Source organism: Branchiostoma floridae, chromosome 17, assembly GCF_000003815.2.
Source record: "Branchiostoma floridae strain S238N-H82 chromosome 17, Bfl_VNyyK, whole genome shotgun sequence".
Lineage (NCBI taxonomy): Eukaryota > Metazoa > Chordata > Leptocardii > Amphioxiformes > Branchiostomatidae > Branchiostoma > Branchiostoma floridae.
Window position 1 is genome coordinate 4,575,805 of NC_049995.1, and position 26,918 is coordinate 4,602,722.

At 40.3% G+C, this 26,918-nt stretch overlaps 1 protein-coding gene across 1 annotated transcript in view; it reads right to left on the reverse strand.

Annotated features, from left to right (window-relative positions):
- Positions 1 to 1,663: 1,663 nt before the first annotated feature.
- Positions 1,664 to 26,918, reverse strand: part of LOC118404927 (G-protein coupled receptor 54-like) — a 27,366-nt gene continuing 2,111 nt past the window's right edge. The window contains exons 3-5 of the mRNA XM_035804310.1: positions 11,399 to 11,534; positions 7,271 to 7,530; positions 1,664 to 2,271 (exon numbers count right to left, since the gene is read on the reverse strand). Coding sequence (XP_035660203.1) covers positions 1,849 to 2,271; positions 7,271 to 7,530; positions 11,399 to 11,534 — 819 coding nt within the window. The 3' untranslated portion in view covers positions 1,664 to 1,848. The remainder of the gene's footprint in view (positions 2,272 to 7,270; positions 7,531 to 11,398; positions 11,535 to 26,918) is intronic.

Genomic DNA, 26,918 nt, shown 5'->3' on the forward strand with positions numbered 1-26,918 from the left:
TTATCTTGATATATATAAATGCAATGTATATTTAATAATTTTATTCGCTCGCATCATTTTTTGGGTTCCCAGAGGATGTCATCCGTGTTATCAAGATCACGTGGCCTTATTTCGCTACTCTTTGAACGAGGTAACGTTAAAGTTATAAGCTAAGGAATCATTGATTTCGTGATTCATGATCATCTCAGGGTGATATTTGAAACGTCAAAAGTTCAGCGAACAAGTAGGGTGATAGATAGCATAAATGTGCATACAGATACATACTGATATACGTACATGTATGAACTGTTACATTAACAATACCTTTATCACACACAAGAATACTTTGATAACAAGCGTTGACAATATGAACTTCACTATTACAGCATCTCATAAGATATGGCAAATATCAATATTACCATCATATCCTAAGCCTTATATTAGAAATATGCGCCATAAGGTATAACTCACAAAAGGTCGTGCTATCCATAAGACATTTACACTGTTATAATTAAGGGTTAATGACCCGCCCCGAGGTGTTATGACACCATATATACCGAGGAACAGGCGGGTCATTAACCCTATTATCATATAGCCTACCCAAACTGACCCATTTAAGCGACAAATTATTTTATAATACATACACCCTTCATTCAGTACATTCAATAGATACAGTTTCAAGGCTTTAAATAACAACAAAGTCGATTTATACAACAAAGTCGTCCCTACAAAAGGCCAACTGGTACCAAGTGGTACCTAAATAGCAAATGTTTTCTTTGAACAAAGAAACACGCACTACCGATGTTAAAAGAGGGAGCCATCCCCCCTGCCATGCCTGTACTTATTCTCCTATCTTGGCAGATCGACGATTCCTGGATATCTCATTCTGATTAGCCAGCGTCCTGTGTGTCTGTCCTTCTGATGGGTTCAAAGTTTCAAAAGTCATTAATGCACACGTGCATTAACGAAACGATTAATGCACGGCTGTTGATGGTTTTCCATCTGTTACGGCGTCATAACCAGCATGAAATGGGGCCTTCTGATTGGCCCACGTCCCCTGGCTATATGATAATATTGAATAAATGCTGCGTCTCATACACTGTAAATTTACTAGAAGTATCATATAGCCAGGCGTTGTGCTAATCAGAGGAGCCCAATAGACATGACCAAACGTTAACACAACGTCATAGCCATGGGTTTGTGAAGATGAAATCCAGAGCTAGATTATCGTTACAGATGTGATTGAATGTAAACACAAATACATGGTGTCTTGACTGATACAGTCATAGTTATAAGATTGAGATGTCTATGTACAACCAAAGATAAGAATGTATATCTTTAATATCCAGACAAATAGCATAAATGTTCATCTCTGTTAGTGAATTACAGGCAAAGTTTATTGTGTTTGCTAGGGCGTGGTCATATGGTCGTGCGATCGTCGCACGATTTTGATGCCATAGGATTTTCAAGCAGGCCGTAATGCCCCCCTCACATTAGGCGAAAATCGATCGGACGACGAGTCTGCAAGCTCTAAATTACGAGGAGTTATGACCCTGCTGCCGACATAGAATCGACACAAGAAATGGCAGAGTTCCCCCCTTCCCGTCAGGGTCATGCGTCCTCGTAATTTACAGCTCGCAGACTCGTCGTCCGATCGATTTTCGCCTAATGTGAGGGGGGTATGACGGAACCAACCACCGACATGGATCCAAAACAGCATTTTGTATACCAAGACGGTTGAACGTTGCAGGAAAACCTACATTTTTGTCCTCCAAAATGCTCGTTAGTGGTCGCACGACGATCGCACGACCTATGAGGCCACGCCTTAGTCCTTCTTTCATATTGCCTAGATAAGTAACACTGTAAAGCTCACATAGTAAGCTTTCGTTTATGCACGTCATTCTTTTCCAGCTCACTGCTGCTGTCATTGGGGGTGTTTTTATCCCCAGAGTTAGCCGTCCGGTGAGCCCCAATCTTCCCCATGCCAATTTCTTCCTCCTTTGTAAACTTTGGAGTCTTTGGGGAGACCGCGGAACCCGCCGCAGAGGAGCCCCCCTTTTGAAACGATTTTGCGAAAGCTTTTTTAAAGTTCTCTCCCATGATCCCATAAACGAAAGGGTTTACAGAAGAGTTGGCATAGCTTAGACATAGAGCGGTAATTTTTAACCACATGACGACATGTGGGATTTCATTCAGTCCTTCTTTTTCAAAGGCAAACCACAGATTCAGCACGTGATTCGGTGCCCAGGATACGGCAAAGAGGATGACAACAGTCGCCACCATGCGAGTAACCTGAAAAATAAAAACATGTCAATATCAGAAAAAAAGTCTTTAAAACGGATAAATCTATTAATCTATATTTTCATACGATTAGGCAAACCTTGTTTAAGAAACAGAGGGTAATTCTACATCTACAATTGTTCATTCAATCAATCGGGATTCAAATTATTAAAATGGATTGAAAAATACATCACGTTTTTCTGCATTACCATTTTATACTGCACATTTTCTGACAGATGTCAGGAAACTAGTTTATTTCACGCGCAGAGAACCAGCTTGAACAAAAGAGCATCAATTTTCTGGATCATAAATAGACAGGATCAGCAACCTGGAGCTGTGGGACAGAGCAGGACAAGAACCAGTGGTCAGTCAGATACTAAAGAGGAAGTGGTCCTGGATAGGGCACACTCTCCGGAAGCCAACATCCAGCATTACACACCAGGTTCTGACTTGGAACCCTCAGGGCAAGCGGAAGAGGGGGAGGCCCAGGAATAGTTGGAGGAGAGATACGGAGGAAGAGATGAAAAGTATCTGCAACAGCTGTCAGGATCTGAGGAAGAAAGCCCAGAGGAGGGTACAATGGAGGACCATCATCGGTGGCCTATGTTCTGACCGGAACAAAGGGCCCAAGTAAGTAAGTAAGTAGTTAGTTTTGCATACTAGTAACTAGGAAACCGCCTTTAGAAGTAACACGCTATTTTTGTACAAGGTTTGATCCAATCACACATTTAAGATGACTCAGCTTTTTGGCTAAGGCATGGGGTTTCTTTTAACGTTCTATCCAACTAACAAGACATTCATTCATGTATCAAAGAAGAGAACTAGAGTAGTTAAAGTGATACTAGTGTGGTACACTGGTATCACTTGCCAAGCTGACAACTACATTCATGGCTTGGTGGCACTTTTACAACTATCCAACAACTATAGTCATGGCTACCTCCCTAGAGTCACTTCTACAAGTATAATCATTAGGCTACAACACAACATTTTTGTCTATTTTGGTCTATCTGACCATTCCCGAAGTTGTTTTTTTTTCTGAAATCAGGCAAAACTTAATGAGCGCGCTGATGTCATCCATACATGCGCGCTATGGCCTAAAGCTTTGGGTCCCCTTTAACGTCTTATCATAGGAACATCTCCAGCAAAAGGTATTCATTTTCACCCGTGTAAAATGCATTTCCAATGGGCGCATTATCGAGGCATGTCAGGGATGTTGGACTGCCACCCTGAAGGTGGTATCTCACTGCACTTGCGTCACGCTTGCGTCACGCTTGCGTCACTGCGGTGTTCGAAAGATGCTCAACGAATTTCAGATAAAGAACGGATTTTCTTACTTATTTGTGTATTTTGTCGTCTTCCAAGTCATACTTTTACGTATCACGCAATGTCTAAATTATTTTTAAAAATCGGATAAAATAACAAAAAGTAAACGAAACCCCGCAGTGACGCAAGCTTGACGCAAGTGCAGTGAGATACCACCTTAATGCCATGTTGATTTGATCCTATGTATGACAGCCTCTGGGAATTCCAAAACGTTTGCGAGCGTGTGAATAAAAAAAGTTTGGTAAAAAAAACATTGCCATTATGAAATCTAAGTGGTCAGGAATCACACTCTCACACTCACTCCGGCGAGCTCGCTCGGAATCTCCACGTAACTAGCTTCCTCCACCCCTCTTTATCACCCATCGCTGAACAAATAATTGAGCATACAGGACCGAACAATAGATTCTTCATTTTTGCTCTTTCACATCTTCTCTTTTGACCTTTGAATTAACGTTGACATTCTATGGCATTTGTTTGCAATCTACGGTGTATTTGTGCTAATTTCACAGACATTCCGTACAATTCACAGGACGTTTTAAAGCTTATTAAGTTTCGAAACGGCCGAAAATTGATGAGCACACGGATATCATCCACATAATAAAATCAATAACGCCTAATCACCAGGCCAACAAAAGCTACAAAGAAGGACCTTGAATTTCATTTGGAATATGAACCGTGATGCCCTCAATCGTACACGCTTGGTGGGCAGATAAAATTTTACATTGTAACGTACATCAGTTGCATTCTGTGTCTTTATTTTGGGGTTGGATGTCCGCAACAACTTTTCTCGAAGTGTGCTATGTCGTGCGTGGCGAGTATTCATGTGTATAGAAGGCTTACATGATTGTGCTGTGCACCACATAGGGTAGGTGCTAACAAACAAGCAGAACCCGTTCCCACTTTAGCTTGTCCTTGAAGAAAAACTTATCATGATATCAAAGTTCGGCTTCTCCGCCATAGTAGTTAGTTTTGCATAAACAGAAAGGCCTGTCATTTATATGGGCTTCCACCCTGATCACAAGGCCAACTAATACTGCAATGAAGGACCTTGAATTTCTTTCAAATTGATAGGTGAACCGTCATGCCCTACATCGTACATAGTGGATGGACAGATCAAATTTTACAAAGTAAGGTGCATCACTTGCATTCTGTGTATTCATTTCGAGTTGGATGTTCGCAACAACTTTTTTTTCGAAGCGTGCTATTTCGTGTGTTGTGAGTATTAATGTGTATAGAAGGCTAACATGTACTGTGCTCTACATAGGGTATCAGCAAGTTGATGGTGGCCACCTAAACACTAAGAAGAAGAAGAAGACAAGCAGAAAACCGTTTCGAGCTTGTCCTTGAAGAAACACGTATTAGAGCTCGGCTTTTCCGCCATTATAGTTTGTTTTACATAAGCAGGAAGACCTGTCATTGATATGGGCTGCCATCCTGATCACAAGGCCAACTAATACTGCAATGAAGAACCTTGAACTTCTTTCAAATTGATAGGTGAACTGTGATGCTCTACATCGTACATAGTGGATGGGCAGATCAAATTTTACACTGTACATCACTTGCATTCTGCGCATTCATTTTGGTGGTGGACGTCCGCAACATTTTTTTTCGAAGAGTACTATATCGTGCATGGTGAGTATTCATGTGTATGGAAGACTAACATGTGCTGTGCACCAGATAGCGTACCAGTACGTGCGGAACATCCACACGCGGATGGTACAATATTGTAAGGTCGGATATCATGCCAAAGAGGATTATGGCTTAGAAAGGTTACATGTAGATATTTCATGGAAAAGTTAAACTATTTTCTAACTTTTGAAACTGTTTTCCAACTTTTTCAACTTTTTAAGTATTTGACTGACATGACTTTTCAACTGACCCACTCAGTCGTCTTCAACTGGTCGATAAGGCGTCAGAAGGATAACGCCTGACAACCTTTTACCAGTTTTGACCTTTTATTCAAAAGTCTTCATTAGAATGACAAGAGAGCGGTACCGCACTGGCTTTTATATCGTCGTGACCGTCACCCAAAGAGCTCTCAGTCGTCTTCAACTGTTTGAACCTGTCACAGTGGATATGTGACTTCCTACATGTGTGACGTCAGCAATGGGTCAAAGGTTATAGGAAGTCGATATCGACTCCCTTCCCGGTTGAGGTCGGTTTGGCACACACTACGCTTTTCGACTGCCTCGTTTCAGATATTGACTTCCGGCAACCTTTGATCCATTGCTGACGTCACACGTTCAGACAATCACGTGTCACACAGATTTTGTCAGACAGCTGAAAGAGAGTGAGCGACTCGAAAATTCCACTGAGTCCAACTTTTGAGTTGGCAACAGTTTAACTTTCCTATAATGTAATTCAACAACTTAGATGACCAACCGTCACTTCTCTGGGAAGTGATTGATAGTGATCGTTAATACTCTCATGGGAGGCAGTTACCACCATCTCGACGTGGAAAGATACAAATCATGATGACCAAGGGATTTTTAAAGTTTTTGCAGGTTAAAACAAAGAAAGGTTAAAGAGATTGGGCAGCGATTGATGATGATCATTAACAGTCTCTAGTGAGGCAGTTGGAGATTTGTGACTCCAAGACACCACTTGGGTCATCACGTTTCAACATCCATCTGTCTTCTTACGCTGTCTTTTTTTGGCTCGTGGGTACGATTAATATCAGGACAACGACTGACAGAAACGTAGATAATCTAATCTTATGACAAATGCATGCATATTATCTGAGTTTTCAAGGACACCGTCTGGTAGTTTTCTTGAGGTTTTCAGCAGATAAGATAACGCTGCCATTGAAAAGGAATCATTTCTTGCTGCTATCATGTATCCACCTGCGTCATAAGATTAATTATTTTCGCGAGATAATTCACGTTTCCTGTCGGCTCACAAATTGGACGGATGTGCCCTAATTCCTAACGGTCTTTTTCCATTGGTTCCCTCTTCTACCTCCCCCTATATCTCTCATTCGTCGTTGCTCACTCCTCGTGAGCGGTGCGCACGTTTACCCTATTCCCGTGTCTGTCCAGTTTGTGAATAGGCAGGAAACAGTTCTTTTCGGAGTTTGCGAAGAAGAGAAATCTTTGGCTGTCTTATCTATAGCAACAGCATTTTCCTTCAAATTGCAAACGTATTTGTGCGTCAGTGACTTCACTTTATTTTAGCTGGTCGTGTACGACCGCTTGGTGGCCGACTAGAAGTTATTTTTGGCGAGGTCTCTTTCTTTGACTTTCTTTTTTCTTTCTTTGACGAAAGTTCTCTAAAGACATCTAAATAGTAGTAGTAATAGCCTTTACTGCACATTCATGTCCTATTGTGCTAAATACAGGCATATAGATACAAAAGGTCGTAATACATTACAGACGGTTTCTCTAAGACTAATCTAAAATATGGGTTTATGCTAATACATTTGTTCGGCTTTTTCCCGTGTCTTAGTAATGTTAAAAATGTAGCTTGAGATGTGTTTGTAAAATGTCGTTTGATCAAAACTCATGAGAAAAATCATTTTTCACTGAAAGGCCTATTCTCTGATTGGCTGACAGCTGGTTTAGGGGAGGGGGGCGTCCACAGGAACTAAGAGTGACGGTTGAGAAAGCAGGGTACATCCAGACAGGCGTTATCGCTGTTGTATGTCCCTGTGTAGGAGGATGCTTTAACACTATCTTTATTCACTTCCTACCTTCTTTTTTCTCGCCATGACGTGTTGCTGCGCCACTGACGTATTCGCGGCCATGGTTGCTAGGTAACGAAGGATGAGGCAGTGGCAGACAACGCTGGTTGTCAGGGGGATGACGTAACTGATGAGTACCGTGTAGATGATGTAGGCCGGGTATTCGTTAGGTGAGGGGAAGTCCTCCAGGCAGATCAGCTTGACGCCGTACCAGTCGCGCTCAAACACCTTCATGAAGAAGGCGATCGGCAGGGACAGGAGAAAGGAACCTGGAAGAATGTAGAAAACTCTTTCAAAAACGTTACTTTTAATCCTCGGCCTATACAAAATATCTGGAGGGAGGCTCTGCTTAGGCCTAGGTCATATTTCCAAAACCGGGGCCAAGTCGGGCAGATTTCGGGAGCGAAAAGAATAATATAAAAGACATCAAAATACACAAGATATCGAAATAAGATGCGTGGGCATGATTTGTGTACATTTCTAGGTATACATTCTAATTTTACGTTTCTTTAAACATCCCGGCCGGGCCCCGGTTTGAAAATGTGACCTAAGCCTTAACCGGCTGAGGTTTCCGCTTTTGTGGGCGTGGTCTTTTTACCAGTTTTTACCAGCCAATCAAAGAATAAGTTTTTCCTAGTGAAAACATTAGGGCGATTTTCTGATTGGCTGACCACGGCCATAAAGGTGGGTGAAACCTCCACCAGGTTTATTCCTGCCTACGTCACATTTCCAAACCGGAGCCCGACCGGGCGGCTTTCGGGAGCAAAGAAAATATGATATAATAGAAACCAGAATAAAAAAAACGTAAAAACGAGAGACGTGGGCATGATAAATTGTGTTCCTGCGTGATTTATGGGTGTACATTTTAATTTTCGTTTTCTAGAACAGCAGAGTATATTGCATCATGTATAAAAGCTCATTGATTGTATAGACCGCACGGGGCTCATGAAAATGTCAGGCCATCAATCAAGTATTAAGTACTTTGCATATAGACAGTTTATCGTTTATGTACTTAAGCCCCCGGATCTGCTTTTATTATATGATATGATCTATTTGGCCCTAGCGTTTTAGGAGATTACATCGGTCATTGACACAGAGTACGAAAAGAAGATTTGTATTTCTTACACGTCTCGATATAAGGTAGCAGAACACAGTATTGACTCCCCGGGGTCCATGATGCGGGTACATAAAGTAGTACGGATAAACTTGTTAAAGGAGAGGTAGAAAACCTTATTTGAGGGGCAGCCAGATATAACCTGTGCTACGTGGTCAGAGAAGATGTCGACTTTGAGACTGTATGATCTGGAAAGCTATTTCGTGTATAAATGCGCCCTATTACGCAACTGCGTTTCTAGTGTGAACCAGCTGCAGTTATTTGACCTCCGCAGAGGGGCATTTCAAAGTGGGTGTCAGAAGGCGATACGCCGACAATATTTTCTATTTATTTTATATTGTGACTTGTACCCTAATATCAAACATATTTTGGTATTCCAAAAGTGCACCCTATTATATATCATACTTTTTCCGCATCTAAGCCAGTCACCTTGTGGTCCTAAACTATAGAAATCCCCATAGGCCGAAAACTATGTTCTGCTGGCATAAGTTATGGGCGAGAACAACGAATTGCAAAACGGCAGGCGCCACAGTTGAGTTGGGCAGTAGAAGGCACAAAATGGGAATACGATTATAGTGCCACCTAAAATATTTTAAAATGCTCTTTTTCCTTAGGAATTTTGGCCCAATCTGGAGACATTTAGGTTAGAAGGAACAGTACTTGGCGTAAAGACAGATTTTAGTTGGATTATACTTGTGGTATCGGGCGAAAACTGGTTAAAGGTGAGATTTCTTAATCATAGATTGAGCATTTCTTTGGAGCTTGAGTCGGTTCAAACCCTGTTTCCTACGGTTACAAAGATGACCTTTAAATATTAGAGAAGAATTTCGATGATTGAAATCGAGGTTAGTACTTAAGTCGTCTTTTAGTGTATTTTAACATGCATGCTTTCCTATGGACAGGTCTAACTGCGGTATCTGCCCTAAAGACAGGCATGCATCTTGATGGATATGTCTTTACGTTTCGCTATACAGCCTGTACTGCACCCGGGGATTGTAACACAAAACGGCGTTATGCAACGAAGGTAATAGTATACTCAATACAAAGTGTACTGTAACAACTAGTGGATAAGATTTGTGACCGGTCAGACGTTCCAAACAGGGCCCGCTTTCTTTTGTCAGCGACTGGACGGAATCTGCATTCCAACGTGTACGAATTGATAAATAAAAGAGGCGTTATGTAACAAAATATTCAGGGAGCGGTATTACGCGTGTGTACATTCCAGTTCCTTATTTATATTTATTATTAAAACCTTTTTTTCTGTTCGATAACCAGTCTTCAGGGTAAAGGTCAAGGTCAAAAACAACCGCAAACTTGACTTAAACCAAATAATGCCAATACGCAAATGATATGGACTTGTATATACGCACTGGTGTGACCCCTCACTTAGCTGAGAACCACAAGGGAGTTAAGCGACAAAATCACACAGCTTGCTCCCTACCTTACCGGCTCAAATGATGTCGGTGGTGTATAGTGAGTAGTAGTGAATTGTGCACCAAAAGGTGATCAATTTGAAGCCCTCTCAGAGAGATCAGAACGGATGTGTGGTGACAGGAATTCTAGGTAATATGTCAAAGGTAAAGGCTCGAAAAAAAAAACGGCTGGACGTTGTTATGTAAATCGAAACAATGGCCACACAATGGTTGTAAGTTTAGCCAAGGAGCTTTTATCAAGCTTCTGGGTTTAACGCAACGAAGCCCACGTGCTTAGCTATAAACGCGAATAACTCGCCAACAACAAGAGCTATTAAAAACGGATTGCACTGTTCAACTCCCCACAAAGAGACCTTTCCAATGATACCATAGTTTGCCTATTTCGGACACTTTTCAAAAATCCACATTTTTGGTTACTGTTATCGGTGCTTAGCTATAAACGCGAATGACTCGCCAACAACAAGAGCTATTAAAAAACGGATTGCAGTGTTCAACTCCCCACAAAGAGACATTTCCAATGATACCATAGTTTGCCTCTTTCGGACACTTTACAAAAATCCACATTTTTGGTTACTGTTATCGGTGCTTAGCTATAAACGTGAATAACTCGCCAACAACAAGAGCTATTAAAAACGGATTGCAGTGTTCAACTCCCCACAAAGAGACTTTTCCAATGATACCATAGCTTGCCTATTTCGGACACTTTTGAAAAATCCACATTTTTGGTTACTGTTATCGGTGCTTAGCTATAAACGCGAGAAACTCGCCAACAACAAGAGCTATTAAAAAACGGATTGCAGTGTTCAACTCCCCACAAAGAGACCTTTCCAATGATACCATAGCTTGCCTATTTCGGACACTTTTGAAAAATCCACATTTTTGGTCGCGGTTAGGGGGACTTAGATATAAACGCGAATAACTCGCCAACAACAAGAGCTATTAAAAAACGGATTGTAGTGTTCAACTCCCCACAAAGAGACCTTTCCAATGATACCATAGTTTGCCTATTTCGGACACTTTTCAAAAATCCACATTTTTGGTTACTGTTATCCTTGGTTTTACAAAATAAAAATATCCATTCAATGGTCAAGACAATACGAGCGATCGCGATGATGTCACAGTGACGCAGTGGTAGGCAAAAAACAGTTTTTTGGCAAAAGATTGATTTACATATTAACCGGTAATTTGATCTGCTAATTCAAATGTCAATTTTCAATCCAATCTGCTGACGTCCTGGCAGGCACCAACCGCTGAATACCCCGGATATAAACAACAACAGCGATCGCTTGTATGGCTGTTTTTGATTTCGGGGCCTTTACATTTGAAACATTCTCGCCGCACATGCATCCTTACCTCTGAGGTAGAGCTAATTGTGTGACCACTAACTTAGCTACGACTCTCAAGAAAGTTTAGACACAAAATCACACCCCTTGCTTTATACCTTTTGGACCAAATGATGGCGGCGGTGGTGAGTTGTGAGTACCTATAGTACACCAAAAGATAGTCTTATATATACGCACTCATGTGAAAATACCTTTACCTACAAGTCGAAATTACCCCCCTCCCCTCCCCCCTTGCTTCCCAACTTACCGGCCCAAATGATGGCGGTGGTGAGTAAGACTCCGACAGACGTCCTGAACCAGGGCGTCTTGAATGGTCTGACGATGGCCCAGAACCGGTCCAGACTTAGAACAGCCAGGGTCATGCAGGTCGCCTGGGCTGTGACCTGTCGTTAAGAAAATGATAACCCATTTTACATGGATCAGACTCATATGGGGGTCTGCATGCTATTTTCGGTAAGGCGTAGGCAGGCCTTTTAAATTTCCCGTAATTCGTAGGGAAGCTAATATATTGTATGTAATTCGTAGTGGGATGAAGCGTTGGTAGCCTTCGTGAATTGAACGTTAAGCGTATCAGTCATCCCGAATTTAGCGTACATCGTTGTCAGCACCTCCATGCAGACCCTCTCATATGCGGCGACAGGAATTCTGGGTAATATGTCAAAGGTAAAGGCCTACACACACAAGTAAAACGCCTGGACGTTGTTATGCAAATCGAAATAATGGTCGAGACAAGGACTGTTTTAATTTTTCGATGCCTTTACTTTTGAGACAAAGGTCTAGAAGCAGACAGCAAGGGGAAAGCAAGGGGAATGCTTGAGTCTTCTGGGCTACTACAGTGGTTCGGGTGGCAGGGGAGTAGCGACACCCGACATAAGTCAAGTAAGTCAAGTATTACCTAGAATTCATGTCACCGCACATGAGTTCTAATCTCTGTGAAAGAGCTTATTAAGTATAATGATTATTGGTTCATACATATTTGCTACATTGCTCGGATTACGTTCATGATTAAAGCACACTTCTAGCAAGTTGATTGATCGCCAACTGCTCTAAGTCAGACGAATCGGGAATATATTAGATTTACAGAGATATTCACATCAATGAATAAAACAGCATCCTATGAGATATTTTCAAGTAAAACTTGATCTTTACAACTATGTTAAAACAGAGATTTACTTCTGGACGTTCCGAGTAATCACTTTTCTTCAGCGTCATTAGAATGAACTGGCAGAAACAATTCACTACAATTACAGTTAACTTGAAAAAAAAAAAGGTTTGTATGCAGATGTCCCTCGTATGTAAATGACTCATAGAATCTAAACATGATTTACATACAAATGACATATATAAAGTGAATCAGTGAGAATCTAACATTATTTACATATGAGTTTAGAACCTAAACGTCCGGTGAATATAACTTAGTTCTGTTGAAATTTGTTGTTTCAAGACATTTTTAAATAACTGGAGGAGTCTAAAGAATAGTTCTCTCTCGCATGCTGTTTGATAGCAACGCGAAAGACCGACCTTGTTGCGTAATGTAATTGCACGGTCATTACGTGGGAGAGCAATGGAATCCCGAAAGAGAGTGACCATTTGCATTGCATAGCATAGGGGTGAATGGCCGGTTACATTCAGCGTAGTTCTAGATATCGTTCCATGTTGCTGCGTGTACGTACGTGTGTGTGTATGTGTGTGTGTGAGAGTGCATGTGTGCATGTGTGTGTGTTGTGTGTGTGTGTGTGTGAGTGTGCATGCATGCATGTGTATGTGTTGTGTGTTGTGTGTGTGTATTGTGTGTGTGGTGTGATGTGTGTTTGTGTGTGTGTCTTTATCTAACGTTATTAGATGTAGATGTATATATACTCTCCATTGTTTTACTTTATCAATATACTTTTGCTTGTACCATAAATATCTGTATGATTTGAATAGATGATGTTGAAAAAGAGGGCCTGATGTGTTTCGGAAACACAGCATTTTTGCTTGGCCTTAAGCATGTGTTTGCGCGTGTGTGTGTTGGGAGAGGGCGGGGTGTTTCTGTAATATGTATGTAGTGTGTGTGGGGTGTTTGGATGTATACGTATTCTAACCTCAAATTATAAAATTTTGCACATACCTCCTTGTTCAGTGTATGTTTGCAGCACTAGTCTGCTTTAAGTGCACGTCGCTTAATTGCGTTGCACGCTCCTATACAGCAATTCTAGCGCTACCCTGACCGTACTTGACCTCCCTGTTACGTGCGACAACCATACGGCACCACACCGTCTTCGAGCCTCAGTCAAATTACATGCTCTACGCTAGTCACGAACTTCTAACGACCACCCTGACTACAAAACATAATGTTCGCATTCATCACACAAGTACTATTATTTTCCTTCGCTCTCTTTACGTAATTTTCCATCCTTCCTGCAGCTAGAATAATGATGACTTGGCTGTGGTACATCGTTATAGTAGTAACATTTGTCTGAAAGCTTTTATCTCCCTGGATCTGGGCCAACATTAAGATAAAAGTATATACTTTAAAGAAAATATAATTGCCCTGTGAGGGCAAGTATGTCGTCACAGATAACTTTTTAAAAGTTATCACGGGTACTATTACGTCAGTAGGCGCCGGTAGCAAGTTTACCCTTTTTCTTCAGTGCATGGTCATTGACCACTTCCGGGCAACGAACTTCACTGTAGCAACATCTCTTCTCCCTAAGTCAGAAACATTGGGCTTCTGCAAGCTTGACTCGCTGACTTCATAGGGTTACGAAGGCTGCTCGGGAAATTCCCTACCCCATTTATTCAGATTTGTTTGCTTCCAAAGAAGGTTGTCCTTGTGCCCTCTTGTGCCCTTGGGAAAGGCACTTTACACGACTTTCCTAACTTAACTCAGGTGAAAATGAGTACCTAGTTTCGGCTAAGGCCGTCCCTCGGATAGGACGTTAAATGGAGGTCCATATACTCACACCCCATGCACGTTAAAAAAAACCCACACGTACGATGGTGCGGTGTGGATGGAGCAAACCATTATTTTCGGGTACAATGCTACACTTAATTCCAAAACAGAAGTACACACGGATCAAATTTTTAAAGACCACTTTCGCCTTCTTCACAATCAATACTGATGACAAATCACTTCAGGACGTAAACTCGCGAGAGTTAGAGACACGTGATCTTATTATCATGTGATCTTCCGGATATGTGTCGTCAGCAATTGGTCAAAAGTGTCATGCAGTTTGAACGAGTCTGCAACTCTCGCGAGTTTAGGTTCTGAAGTAGTTCACCGTGTCATCAGTACTGATCCTGAAAAAGGCAACAGTGGTCGTTGAAAATTTGATCCGTGTGTACTTTTGTGTTGGAAGAAAGTTTAGCATTGTACTATGATTACTACCAACACCGATGAGCTTCCATGAGAATGCTATTTTTCCTGTGCGTCTCTCAGAGTGTCTGTGCGTCTCACAGAGTGTCTGTACGTCTCTCAGAATGTCTGTTTACTGCATAACTCGAGAGGCTGTGGATGAATCTTCAGTGATATTTCGTAGGTGAGCAGGGATGGGGGACTTTAATGGTCAATTTAGACAATGTCCCCTAACGGATTTCTAATGTACTGCAGTGGAGCTGCGGGATTTGATATCTTGCTTTCTGGACTGACCTTTAGTGGTAGACAGCTCTGCCATGGTTAATTTCGAGGTGGAAACAAACGTAGTATAAACCAATACAAGATAGTGGACTACGTGTTCGCAGTGTTATGGTTTTGCGCGCAAGCATATTTCCGAAAGGTTTGAAGTAGCGGTAGTTATATTACCCTGCATGTCTTTGCCTCTTCAACGAAGCATCAAGAAGTTAGATGAATGCTAACTTTACTTAGTCATTCTAAATTGCTTTTAGGAAGGTTCAACTTCATTTGCAGTCGAGTACCACCACTAAGCTGAAGTACTCATGCGTGGTTAAAGTAGCGTTTGATTTTAAGACCTTGAAAATAAAATGAACATGTCCGCATTTAGTGTCTTGAGGATTTGGGAAGATAAAAGGATACTAATTATAGCAGAGATCACTCGAAAAGTGTAAATCTATAAGTGCCCATAAATATTCTTATGTATTAGATGAATATATATATGTATTACGTATGTCGTGTTGCTTGTGTTGTGCCTGGAATGGTTAATGCCCTATCTGTTTACAACAACTTTCTTTTACGTCCGAAGTGTCCGTTTAAATTACCGTACACTTGTAAACCGTACACTTGAAGACTGCCAGAAGTGGAAAGCACTTGTGAACAGTATTACTGCCCCTACGGCCACCTGAGCTACGGGACTGACTGAGTGAGTGAGTGAGTGAGTGAGTGAGTGAGTGAGTGAGTGAGTGAGTGAGTGAGTGAGTGAGTGAGTGAGTGAGTGAGTGGGTGAGTGGGTGAGTGGGTGAGTGGGTGAGTGAGTGAGTGAGTGAGTGAGTGAGTGAGTGAGTGAGTGGGTGAGTGGGTGAGTGGGTGAGTGAGTGAGTGAGTGAGTGAGTGAGTGAGTGAGTGAGTGAGTGAGTGAGTGAGTGAGTGAGTGAGTGAGTGAGTGAGTGAGTGAGTGAGTGAGTGAGTGAAACACAATTCCAAGTAATTGTAATGAAACACAATTCCAAGTAAGTGTAGTCTGGTTCACACATAGCTGTACGAGTGTCATATATATTTGGTTGGACCTCCCAAACTTCTCCCAAGCAAAGTTGGCAGCAAGTTCGGCTGTGTTAAGCAGCTGGTTGGCTTAGCCAGCCAAATGTTTTAAGATGCTTAAAGAATTCAGCGTACGGTTTGTCTAGAATGGATTAGCTGGTGTTTGGAAGTAATTTACCATCGATTATGGAGCGTTTGATATTAATCTCATTTGACTTCATACCGGCTCCGACCGCTATTGACTACTACCAACTAGTTCCCAACCTGTTCAAGACATGATCCGATTCCTTGCTGTCTCATTCCCTACTACCGGAACTCGACCGACGTGTTTTCATGCAGTGCAAGTCGTCATCAATGCGTGGTCATTTCGTCTAGACTAGAAATGGATTGCAACTGTTGATGAAAGCTTCTTGGTCTAGACAAAAGATATTTTGGTCCTCCTTACTTGTTCAACCATGATAGGTATATTAGGCTTCCTCGATTGTTTGACTCTAAAAGTAGCAAGAACTCGAAGCTCTCATACTAACATCATTGAAACAGCAGCCAACATTAATAAATGTCCATTTCGTCTAGACAGCAGGTAATTTGGTGGTCTTTTCTATGTATAAAAGATAACAAGATTGAGCACATAGTTCCTAATTGCAAACTCGTGATAGAATACTTTAACATTTAAAGTTTTTTTTTTGCATTTAAGACAACATGATTGAATACGAGGTCCATAATGGCAAATAATAAGAAATTGAATATCTCATACATCATCCGATACGTCGTATGGCATTTTGTGAATGACCTTTCATGAGTTGTGGTGAGTTTTTTTTATTTATTCTTCTTGAATGTGAAGGTCTTTTAGTCATCAGGCAATGTTGGTGAATTGAGCTACGGCCGTGGCGCGTTGGTACACCCGATCCCTCGATCTAGGAAGTTAAGCAACGTGCGGTCCGGACAGTACTTGGATGGGAGACCACCAAGGAAGACTGGATGTTGTAGCCGGGTCATACAAAAGACTCTTAAAAATGGTACATACTTCTTTCTCTGCAAAGAGGAAGAGTATGGAAGCTAAACACACTTCACTACCGGTGGACTGGCCCCCTGCTGTAGTGACTTATATATGTGTGACCCCAGGGCTTAAAAACGGAGATGGGTGCCGGGCCTACGCATCACAATGTTATGCATGGCAAATTTAACTTTAGCTTTAGCATGTTGAATTGATTATAAAGATGAAATTTTCTGGGAAACCCAAAACTGGCACTCCCGTGCGGACAAAGAAAAAGTTTCCCTCATTAAGAGATCTACGTTGTCGGGAAGGTTGACGAAATGACTAAACGCACAGAGTATGTTATAACGAACAGCAGGTGTTTTTGTTCTCATTTGCTTTTTGACTTTGATACTGGCGTTTGGCATTTTACGATATGAGTAGCCATTTTTCGATTTTTCTTTTGTAATTCATGACTTTTTTCTGCTTTTTTTGGGGGGGGGCAGCCCTATAATCAAATCAACATTGCCTCACTATAAATCATGAAATAACCGCTATGCATTTATTCTATCTATGAATTTCTCATGAGACAACGATTGATAAAACAGACAGGAAATAAGGACACCTTTCATAACCTAATCCGGAACCTTTCTGGGACCTTTAACCTAACTTACCAGCATATCTCCACTGTGCCTAACAACTTTCGACCCGAGCCAAGCCAACTGTATATTTCAACCCGGGCCAACTCCACTTCCTACTACCAAGCTGGGACGGCGTTCTTAACTTTGACCGGCCATTAGGAGCTAAGTTGAAGAAAAATAGACAAAGAAAACCGAAAACATCGACTCCAAATGTACTCGTCTATGCATTCAAACGAGTTAGCCCCCCTCCCCCTCTACACAAGTAAAACTGATCTATATTTTACACAAGTAGCCAACATTTATGGTGTAAAACTTGAGGATGAAAAGTGACTGACCGACTGAACCATTTGAACTTTTGCCAAAATTGAATACCTCGGACTAAAAGCTACTATCTTGCGATGCGAGGAAGTCATTCTGATTGAAAGGACTCCCTGTCCAGAAATGTCAGATAATTCGCAACCACGCAAAAGTGAGAGTGCGTTACCTTTAGATAGACTCTAGACAGGCATTAAGGCTTATCTATAGTATAACAGCGTGACTGCTACGTTAAGTGCATACTTAGCAAGCGGAATATATTGGGGTTGGAAGCTATATTGAATGGAACCATTCTCGTCATGTCTGAAAAATAAAGGCATGCAACAAAGAGCTAACTTAAAGACAAAGTTAAAAGTATTGGGATCAGTGTGCATGATAGTCATGCTTTTGAAGCTATTTCCGTTGAATATCCTTCCATATATATAACATCGGATTTGAAGCTGTATTGAAAGTAACAATTCTCGTCATGTCGGAAATATCTGAAAGCAAGGCAATTAACACAGAGGTAAGATAAAGTTAAAAGCATTGGGATCAGTGTATTTCATAGCCGTGCCTTTAAAGCTATTTCCTGTGAATACCATTTGGAAATTCTCATTTCTTAGAACAAAAAGCACGCAAAGTACTCAAAAGAAATCTTGAAATCATCTGGGGTTTTACGGCACCCTGTTGCGGTTTCCTTCTAGGAATACAAAATACCCTTTTAATTTGGCGGGAGGGGGGGGTCGCTTTTTAGAGCCGCGCCAACTTTCATGTCGCATAACGCCAGAACGGCAAACGCTAGAGCCGTTAAATTTGGTACCTAAAGTTTAGTCGGCAACAATCTTACAAAGTTGGCAAATTTTCCATTTTTTCGTGTTGCCATGGCAACCGTTTTTAGACTGGCATTTTTGGCGAAAATCGCTAATTTCGGTTCCTACAGTATATCTTGTATGTTGATTTCCTATATTACTGCTATTTTCCTACATGATATAAATCGTATGTTATGTATAATGTCTTTCTTCATTGAATATGAATACATTTTAGAATTCAATTAGACAAGAGCTATATAAACAGAAATGTCATTAATTGCATCTATGTAATTCCTTTCCACTTGGGCACTGCCAATTGACTTGGAAATTTGTGGAATGTTTTCTTACTAGTCAAGTATGTTTAGAATATATTCTTGGGCAATTCTTAATGCCTCTTTTCAGTTGGGTGTCGTAATTCAGCTCAGAAATTAGTATAATCATTTCCCGTTGTAGTATATCCTTAGATCATTATCTTAGACATGGGTATTTACTTTTGAGCAGCAAGATAGTCCATTTGCTATCTTACAATAGTTGGGTTGAAAATTAGTAAAGTTCCTTCTTAGTGTAGTATCCGTAGATTATGATCTCAATCTATTCTTCATAGGTATGTACTTTCGATCAGCAAAATCGTCCTTTTACTTTCTTACCACCAATTTGGTTGGACATTGGTAAAGTTCCTTCTTAGTGTAGTATCAGTAGATTACGATCTCAATCTTCTCTTCATGTGTATGTCCTTTTAAGCAGAAAGATCTTGTGTTCACTTTCTTACCACCAAAATTGGTTTGGAAATTGGTAATGTTCCTTCTTAATGTAGTATCCTTAGAAATTATGATCTCAATCTATTCTTCATATGTATGAAGTTTTGAGCAGCAAGACCGTACTTTTACCTTCTTATCACCAATTGGGTTGGAAATTGGTAAAGTTCCTTCTTAGTATAGTATCCTTATAGATTACGATCTCAATCTTCTTCAAAGGTATGTACTTTTGAGCAGCAAGATTCACTTAAAGGTAGCCAATTGACATGGAAAGTTTTGAAATTCTTTCTCAATGTAGCATATCCTCAGATGAGGTCCTCAGACAATTCGTCATAGGTATGTACTTTTAAGCAGCAAGATTCACTTAAAGATGGACTATTGACTTGGAAAGTTTTAAATTCTTTGTTAGTGCTTTATTCTTAGATTATGTTCTCAGACACTTCTTCACAGGATTGTACTTTTGAACAGCAAGATTCAATTGAAGTCACCCAATTGACTTGGAAATTGGTAAAACTCTTCCTCAGTGTAGTATCCTAAGATTATGTCCCAAGACAATTCTTCGAACGAAAGGAACCTTAAAGCAGCGAGGTCGTCCTTTCCTGTTCAGTTCCTTTTTATGTCCTGCCCTCTGTTGAATCGTAATGAGGGTGGCGTAGGCTCAGGGTTGATACGGAGAGAAGTTATGTTTTATGGAATGATTTTGAATAAGGGATGTGCGTCATATCAGGAAATAAGACGTAATATCATGGGCATTCAGCTAGATATAACAAGACGCTATGAGTACGTCCTTGTATTTGTTCAGTGTTCTGCATGGTTACGTGGTATATATGAAAGGGAGCATAAGTGATAGAATAGATATGGATTATAGTTTTGTCTTATGGTAGTCTAGAGGCATGGCTGAGCAAAACTCCTTTCCAAAAAAATAACCATCAATGTTAGTAGCCATGTAGTTCTAGTTTTTTTTAATAAAAAATAATTTTTACATACTTTTGACATCAAATGTTGCTATTTGTTGGCCAAATTTCTTTTCTAACATGACCCATTCTCAGTCTGGCTTACATGTATATGACATAAAGAGAAAGGATAACGAAGATACGATCACAAAACTGATAAAGAAAACTACAGGGGTGATATTTGATAAACTTTAGAAATGAGGAAGTCAATGATATTGCAAAAGAGATGCTTAAGGTATAGTTTGTATGATTTGACACACGATTAGATTTTCGAATGAAGCTGGTTTGTTTTCATGGCTGAATGTCTCGTTCTTATCGCTTTATTTACGAAAATGTATGGTATTTCCCTCATGAGTTATTCCACTGATTTCCAAGGAAGTTCTTACAAAATCCCACAGGCTAAGTTTTCACAGGGTTAATGTTGTTTGAAAGGTCGAAATTATTATAAACATGACGAGCACATAACGGCATGGAATATGTAAGCGTTCATCTAAACAATACAATGGAATATGAATGTTCATATTAACACACACACGCTATAACATTGTGTGTTGCGTGTTGTTCAAACAAATAAAGCCTCAAAGCGCCGACATCTAAAATGGCATTGCCGCATAGCTTATTGTGCATTAAAAATTCGTTTATCTCTCTCTCTTTCGTGCCCCTATGTTCACACCATTGATATGACAGTGGAATATTGAAGCTTGTTAGTATTGCCTGCGTTCTACACCAGTGGGTATATATAATCAGTCTTAAATCAGTCCCGCTGTGAGCGAAGCTGGCTGAATTATCTTGACGGTAGCTACCGAGGGAGAGAACATCATTGTGACGAACCTTGAGGCTCATTGGTGATGTCACATTTCTTCACCATTAGGCCACAACAATTTTATTTGTTGTTTCTCTTAAAGAATTAAGTTGCGAAAAAATAATACAGGTTTTACTATTACATACCTGTAAATATTGCAATTCAGAGCCACATAGACATACGTTCAGTCTAAATACAATGTCTTTTATGCAGAACATTTGTAAAAAAAATCAAAGGATGGGATTCATTGCATAAAACATGCCATTTAACTCCACAGTCTGTTGTTTTTCGATCTGTCGGTCCGTCTGTTTTCTGAAAAGAAAATCCGATAAGCAATAAATAAATATCATGTGGCCTTAGATCCATTTCTTGTCTATCTGCCCAAACCTGTGACTTAATAAGCGTGGTAACAGCCACATAGAGACTTGAGGTAAAACGTCGATTGGTCATTCACCATCACTTTTCTCTACCCAGATGTTAAACTACAACAGTGTCAGTAAAGTCAGTTTCATGTCATCCGAGCCAACAGTGACAGAGTTATATTGAGAAATCACTGGTAACGAAACATTCAGCTTAACTTGTGTTGCCCCTTCCTTCACGATTATAGGTCCCAATGTCAGTAAAATAAGTTCTATACCACTCAAGGGGCAGTAAACGTGACTGGGTTAGGCATTGGTTAGGATTATGGCAGTGAGAGAAATTGTTGGTAACGAAACATCGAAGTTTGTTGATAATGACAACATCGTTCACCATTATCTAACTTTGCAACAATGTTGGCAGAATCAACTTTATATGAGGCAAGCTGTAGGAACAAGTGATAGAGTTAAGCTAGTAGGCAGCCAGTGGGTGAAGTTACTGGTAACGAAACATTGAAGCATTTTAGTGGTCATGACTAGGGCCAATGCGCCCTTATTTCCTCTTTAAACAAGAATGACAATATAAAAATGATTGAAATGGCGACGATTGTCACTTAGAGTCTTACTGGAGGTGAAAATAAGACAAACCAAGCCTGGGAAAAAAAGCTGTCTTGATGCTTAGCCTTTCTTATTTTTGCTAGATTTGTCTGTTTTTTCGCCGGCGCCGGATGTCATCTATAAAATTAAATCAGTGTGGCCTAACAAAACTCTGAGCTTGTTAGTTATTTCACATTCCAGCAAACATATCAGGAAAACCCGTTTTAAATCAGCCAAGCTGTTGGCAACACTCTGACTTACAATCAAATAGAGCCCCAATATAGCACTGCTCTACAAGCTTGGCTTTTCCCTGGTAGCTATATAAGATCTATTAGATTCGGTTTCTTGTAGCCGGGCTAAGTAAAAGCATTATGAAAGCATATCACAAGTCCGAAAACATCCCAATTAATTCCGGACTGTTGCCAAAGAGGCTCTCTGCATATATTTCAAACCATACCTTATCTTTTCCGTATGTCAACACGACTTAAGTTCTCACAACCAGTCTTCCGGTGTGTGAGTTATCATGTCATTTAGACAGACCTGGAAGCCTTATCAAGGCAGGAGCAGGAGAGCGCCATTGGCGTAATCCCCCCATACGGCATTGATGTGGTGCCAGTTTACTGTTCATGAATCTCATGAGATGTCATTAGATAACTGTCTCCGTGGCTCTAGGTGCAATAATATAGTATAAGAATATCCTCCATAGCAGGCTCTCTGAGGCCTTTTTTGGCTCATAATACACTTTTGCTGGCCATTTATTTTTGTATTGCAGCTGGGTCGCTGATTGCTGGCCCTCTCTGACTGCCGGCCCAAATCAGCGACCCAGTACAAGAAGAGATGGCCAGCAAAAGTGTATTATGAGCAGAAAAAGGCACCAGAGAGCCTGCTATGGAGGCTAGTATAAGAAGTTTATTTGCAAGTTCATGCCCGGAGGCTACTTGTAACTACATTGTAGTAACATAGGGAGCATACAATAACATGTGAGAATACATGTAGTAATGAATATTATTGTAAAAAGAGACTACTCGAATACTAGTGTTGGCTATTTCTAAACAGGTTTGAAACGAACGGAACTGACTGGTAATGTTAACGTAGCTTATAAAACATATTAAATACCGTCACTGTCCACCTTTTCACATAGTTATGCTTATCTCAAATTTGATCCAGAAACGCACACACACGCACGCACACACACACACACACACACACACACACACACACACACACACACACATACAGACACACACACACCACGCGCAAAACAACGTTTTCCGCTGAATAAAAGATAGATATGGTATGCGCTTCTTGAAGCAGTACTATTTATTGCCTCTAGGCTCTCGAATGCACCACAGCCAACAGAGGATGCTTGACAAAATCTTCCACCATTGCTGAAAGTACACTTAAAAAAGAAATGCCGACCTCTGTTATAGTGAATTGCTCTTTAGAGTACTTTTTCGAGCACACGGTACGTAGGAGTCAAACTAGACGCGATTGTAAAGGTAGAGCTAGCGTGCATACAACTACACTTCAAAAAGAAATGTGGATCAACCTTCCTGGTAGTGAATTGCATGCACTTAAGAGTACCATTTCGAGCAGACGGTTGAAGTCGAACTAAAAGCGATTCCAAATGTAGCATGTTTCTGTAATAAGAGCCCCTCGGAGTGCTCTCTCGTGTGTTGCCTGACATTAAACGATGCACTCGCTTCGCATTCAAATGAGAATTCTCGTTAGTGGCACGTAGTAATAGAACTTATTGTCACCTCATGATAACCCCATGAGTTGGGTCAATTTGTAACGTTAGTTTCAGTTTGAAGTTTCTCCGGGAAAATTCAAAAGTATGGTTGTTTAGCTGCTAATAAAGTCAGTTTCTTGACTCACCTCGGGTGATTTGAAAAAAAGAAAAAAAAATGATTTTGTTGATACTGTTGTAGAGTTAGAATAAACAAAGCGGTGAACGAAAGGGACGTCAAGGGTAAGCTTTCGTTTCCATGAAATTGTCTTCCTAGTTGCCTGCCTATAGAATAACTATGTCGTTTTTACCTACAGCTTTGCTGATTCAAAACTGACCTTGCTGATATTATATTCACAATGGGCAAGATATGCCATCACTAATGAAATCCCCAATGTTTCGTTACTAGTAATGTTTTTCCCAGGTTGCCTACCATGAGCCCGGCTAACTGAATCACCTTTGCCCACAACTTACGTACTGATACGGTTGCAAAATTAGACCTGAGAGCGAAGAAAGGAGACCTCACTAGCAACATCCAATGGTTCCTTAACAGTAATTCCTTTGTCTGGTTGCTTCCACCAGCCTAATAATATACTTTTTCAGTTTTGCCTATAGCTTGTCTGATTTAGAACTCATTTTACTGACACGGTTGCAAAATTAGACCTGAGAGGAAAGAGCTAAGAAAGGAGAGCTCACTAACAACACCCAATGGTTACTTGATAGTAATTTCTCTGTCTGGTTGCTTTCCATCATCCTATAAAACAATGTATATACTTTTTCAGTTTTACCTACAAATCGTCTGATTGAGAACTCATTTTACTGATACAGTTGTAAGTTTAGACCTGAGAGCGAAGAGAGGAGACATCACTAACAAGCTCCAATGTTTCGTTACCAGAAATTTCTTTCTCTGGTTGCCTGACATGAACCTGTATCCGTAACATTTGCTTACAACATTGCTGATTTAAAGGTGATTTTACAGATAAAGTTGCAAAGTTAGACCTAATAGTGAGCAAATGAGATACATTTAACAAGCTCCAATGTTTCTTTACGGTAATTTCTGTCTTTGGTCGCCTGCCATGAACCTGAATAAGGCACGATTGTCTAAAACATTGCTGATATAAAAATGATTTTACAGATGCTGTCGGAAAGTAAGACCTAATAGCGAAGAGAGGAGGTATCACGGACAAGCTTCAATGTTTCTTTTACAGTAATTTCTGTCTTTGGTCGCCTGCCATGAACCTGAATAAGGTACGATTGCCTAAAACATTGCTGATATAAAACTGATTTTACAGATACTGTTGGATAGTTAGACCTAATAGCAAAGAGAGGAGACATCACTAACAAGCTCCAATATTTCGTTACCAGGAATTTCTTTCTCTTGTTGCCTGCCATGAACCTAAATAAGTCACGTTTGCCTACAACTTGGCTTATATAAAACTGACTGTACTGAAACGGTTGGAAAGTTATACCTAATAGCGAAGAGAGGAGACATCAGTAACAAGCTCCAATATTTCGTTACCAAGAATTTCTCTCTCTGGTTGCCTGACATGAACCTGAATCAAAAACATCTGCTTACAACATTGCTGATATAAAACTGATTTTTACAGATAAAGTTGCAAAGTTAGACCTAATAGTGAGCAAAGGAGACACTTTTAATAAGCCCCAATGTTTCTTTGCCAGCAATTTCTCTCCCTGGTTGCCTGCCATGAACCTGAAAACTTAATTTTGCCTACAACATTGCTGATATAAAACTGATTTTACAGATACGTTTGGAAAGTTATACCTAATAGCGAAAAGAGGAGGCATAACTAACAAGCTCCTATATTTCGTTACCAGGAATTTCTCTCCATAGTTGCCTGATATGAACATGAATAAGTCACGTTTGCCTTAGACTTGGCTTATATAAAACTGACTCTACTGATTAAGTTACAACGTTAGATCTAATGGTAAAGTGACATCACTAATATGTAATAATATTATGATTTATTTCCATTTTGTTAATTGATATAATTCTTTTGGTTACATTATTGTCTAATGTATAATTTTTTCACGTCTATTCAATCTTGTTACTTTGGAGGAAGACTTTGTACAAGCCACGAGGCTTTTTTCTTCCCCCCTGCATGTACTTTCATCCTTTAATTTGTTTTATGTTAACTTTTTTAATGATTGTGCAAAATAAATAAAATCAAACTAACAATCTTAATTTTTCGTTTCCAGTAATTTCCCATTCTGGTGTCTGCTATTAGTCTAACTCGATCAGTTTTGCCTATTACATGGCTGATTTAAAGCTGATTCTACCGATACTGCTGCAAAGTTAGACCTAAGGCCATTTTGATTTGATTACATGGATGATATTTGCGCAACCATCAAATTGAAGTGCACAGAGACGGCCAAGTCAGCGACTTAAAACACACCGAAGGAATGCATACATCCAATGTGTATAGATTACTTTATTTGACTTATAGTTTTGCACTTGTTTTCTTTGTTGGTATAGAGTCACTAAGGTTGCTTTCCGTATGATAGTTCAGCAAAAACTACAACTCTATTGTAAATACAAGCGCAAGCTTCTTACATAAACCGAAACCATTTCTGTCTTACGAAACCGTGGACAGAAATGAATTTGAGTTCCTCGAACCCATACCTTCGCCAACTTAACAAGGGTCATTATAAAGAATGTCTGTTTTTGAGACCTTATAAATTCTGGGTGATATGATGGTCCTGTCCTATTGTAGAGTTCCTTAGCGTATTCCACCGAAGATCATTTTAAAATATTCATCAACACATCTTGAGTTATGTTGTTTAAGGCCAAACGCACTTACGTACAATCTCCCTGGGGACCAGTAAGAAACCGCCAGGTACACCATTTTACGACCTGACCTTTTTTCACAACCGCTACACACCTACCAACTATCATCAAAATCCACTCACAACTTTGTGAGTTATATGCTGTTGACCTACATATAGACCCAAAAAGTCTTGGCTAAACTGTTTCCATAACCTTCTGCCATGCTGGCGAAGGCAATTCCAATCTTGTCTTTCATTGAATATTCCTGTCTGTTATGTAGGTCAAGTGACTAGGCTTAGAGTGCATATGAAATCTGGAGGTCACGAATGCCATTACCATCACGCTAGGCTAAAAGTACGTCCTTAGTACAGACACTTTACACGTACGTTTTCGTTCAACAAGGTGTAAAATGACTACCTAACTATGTGTGGGCTACGGAC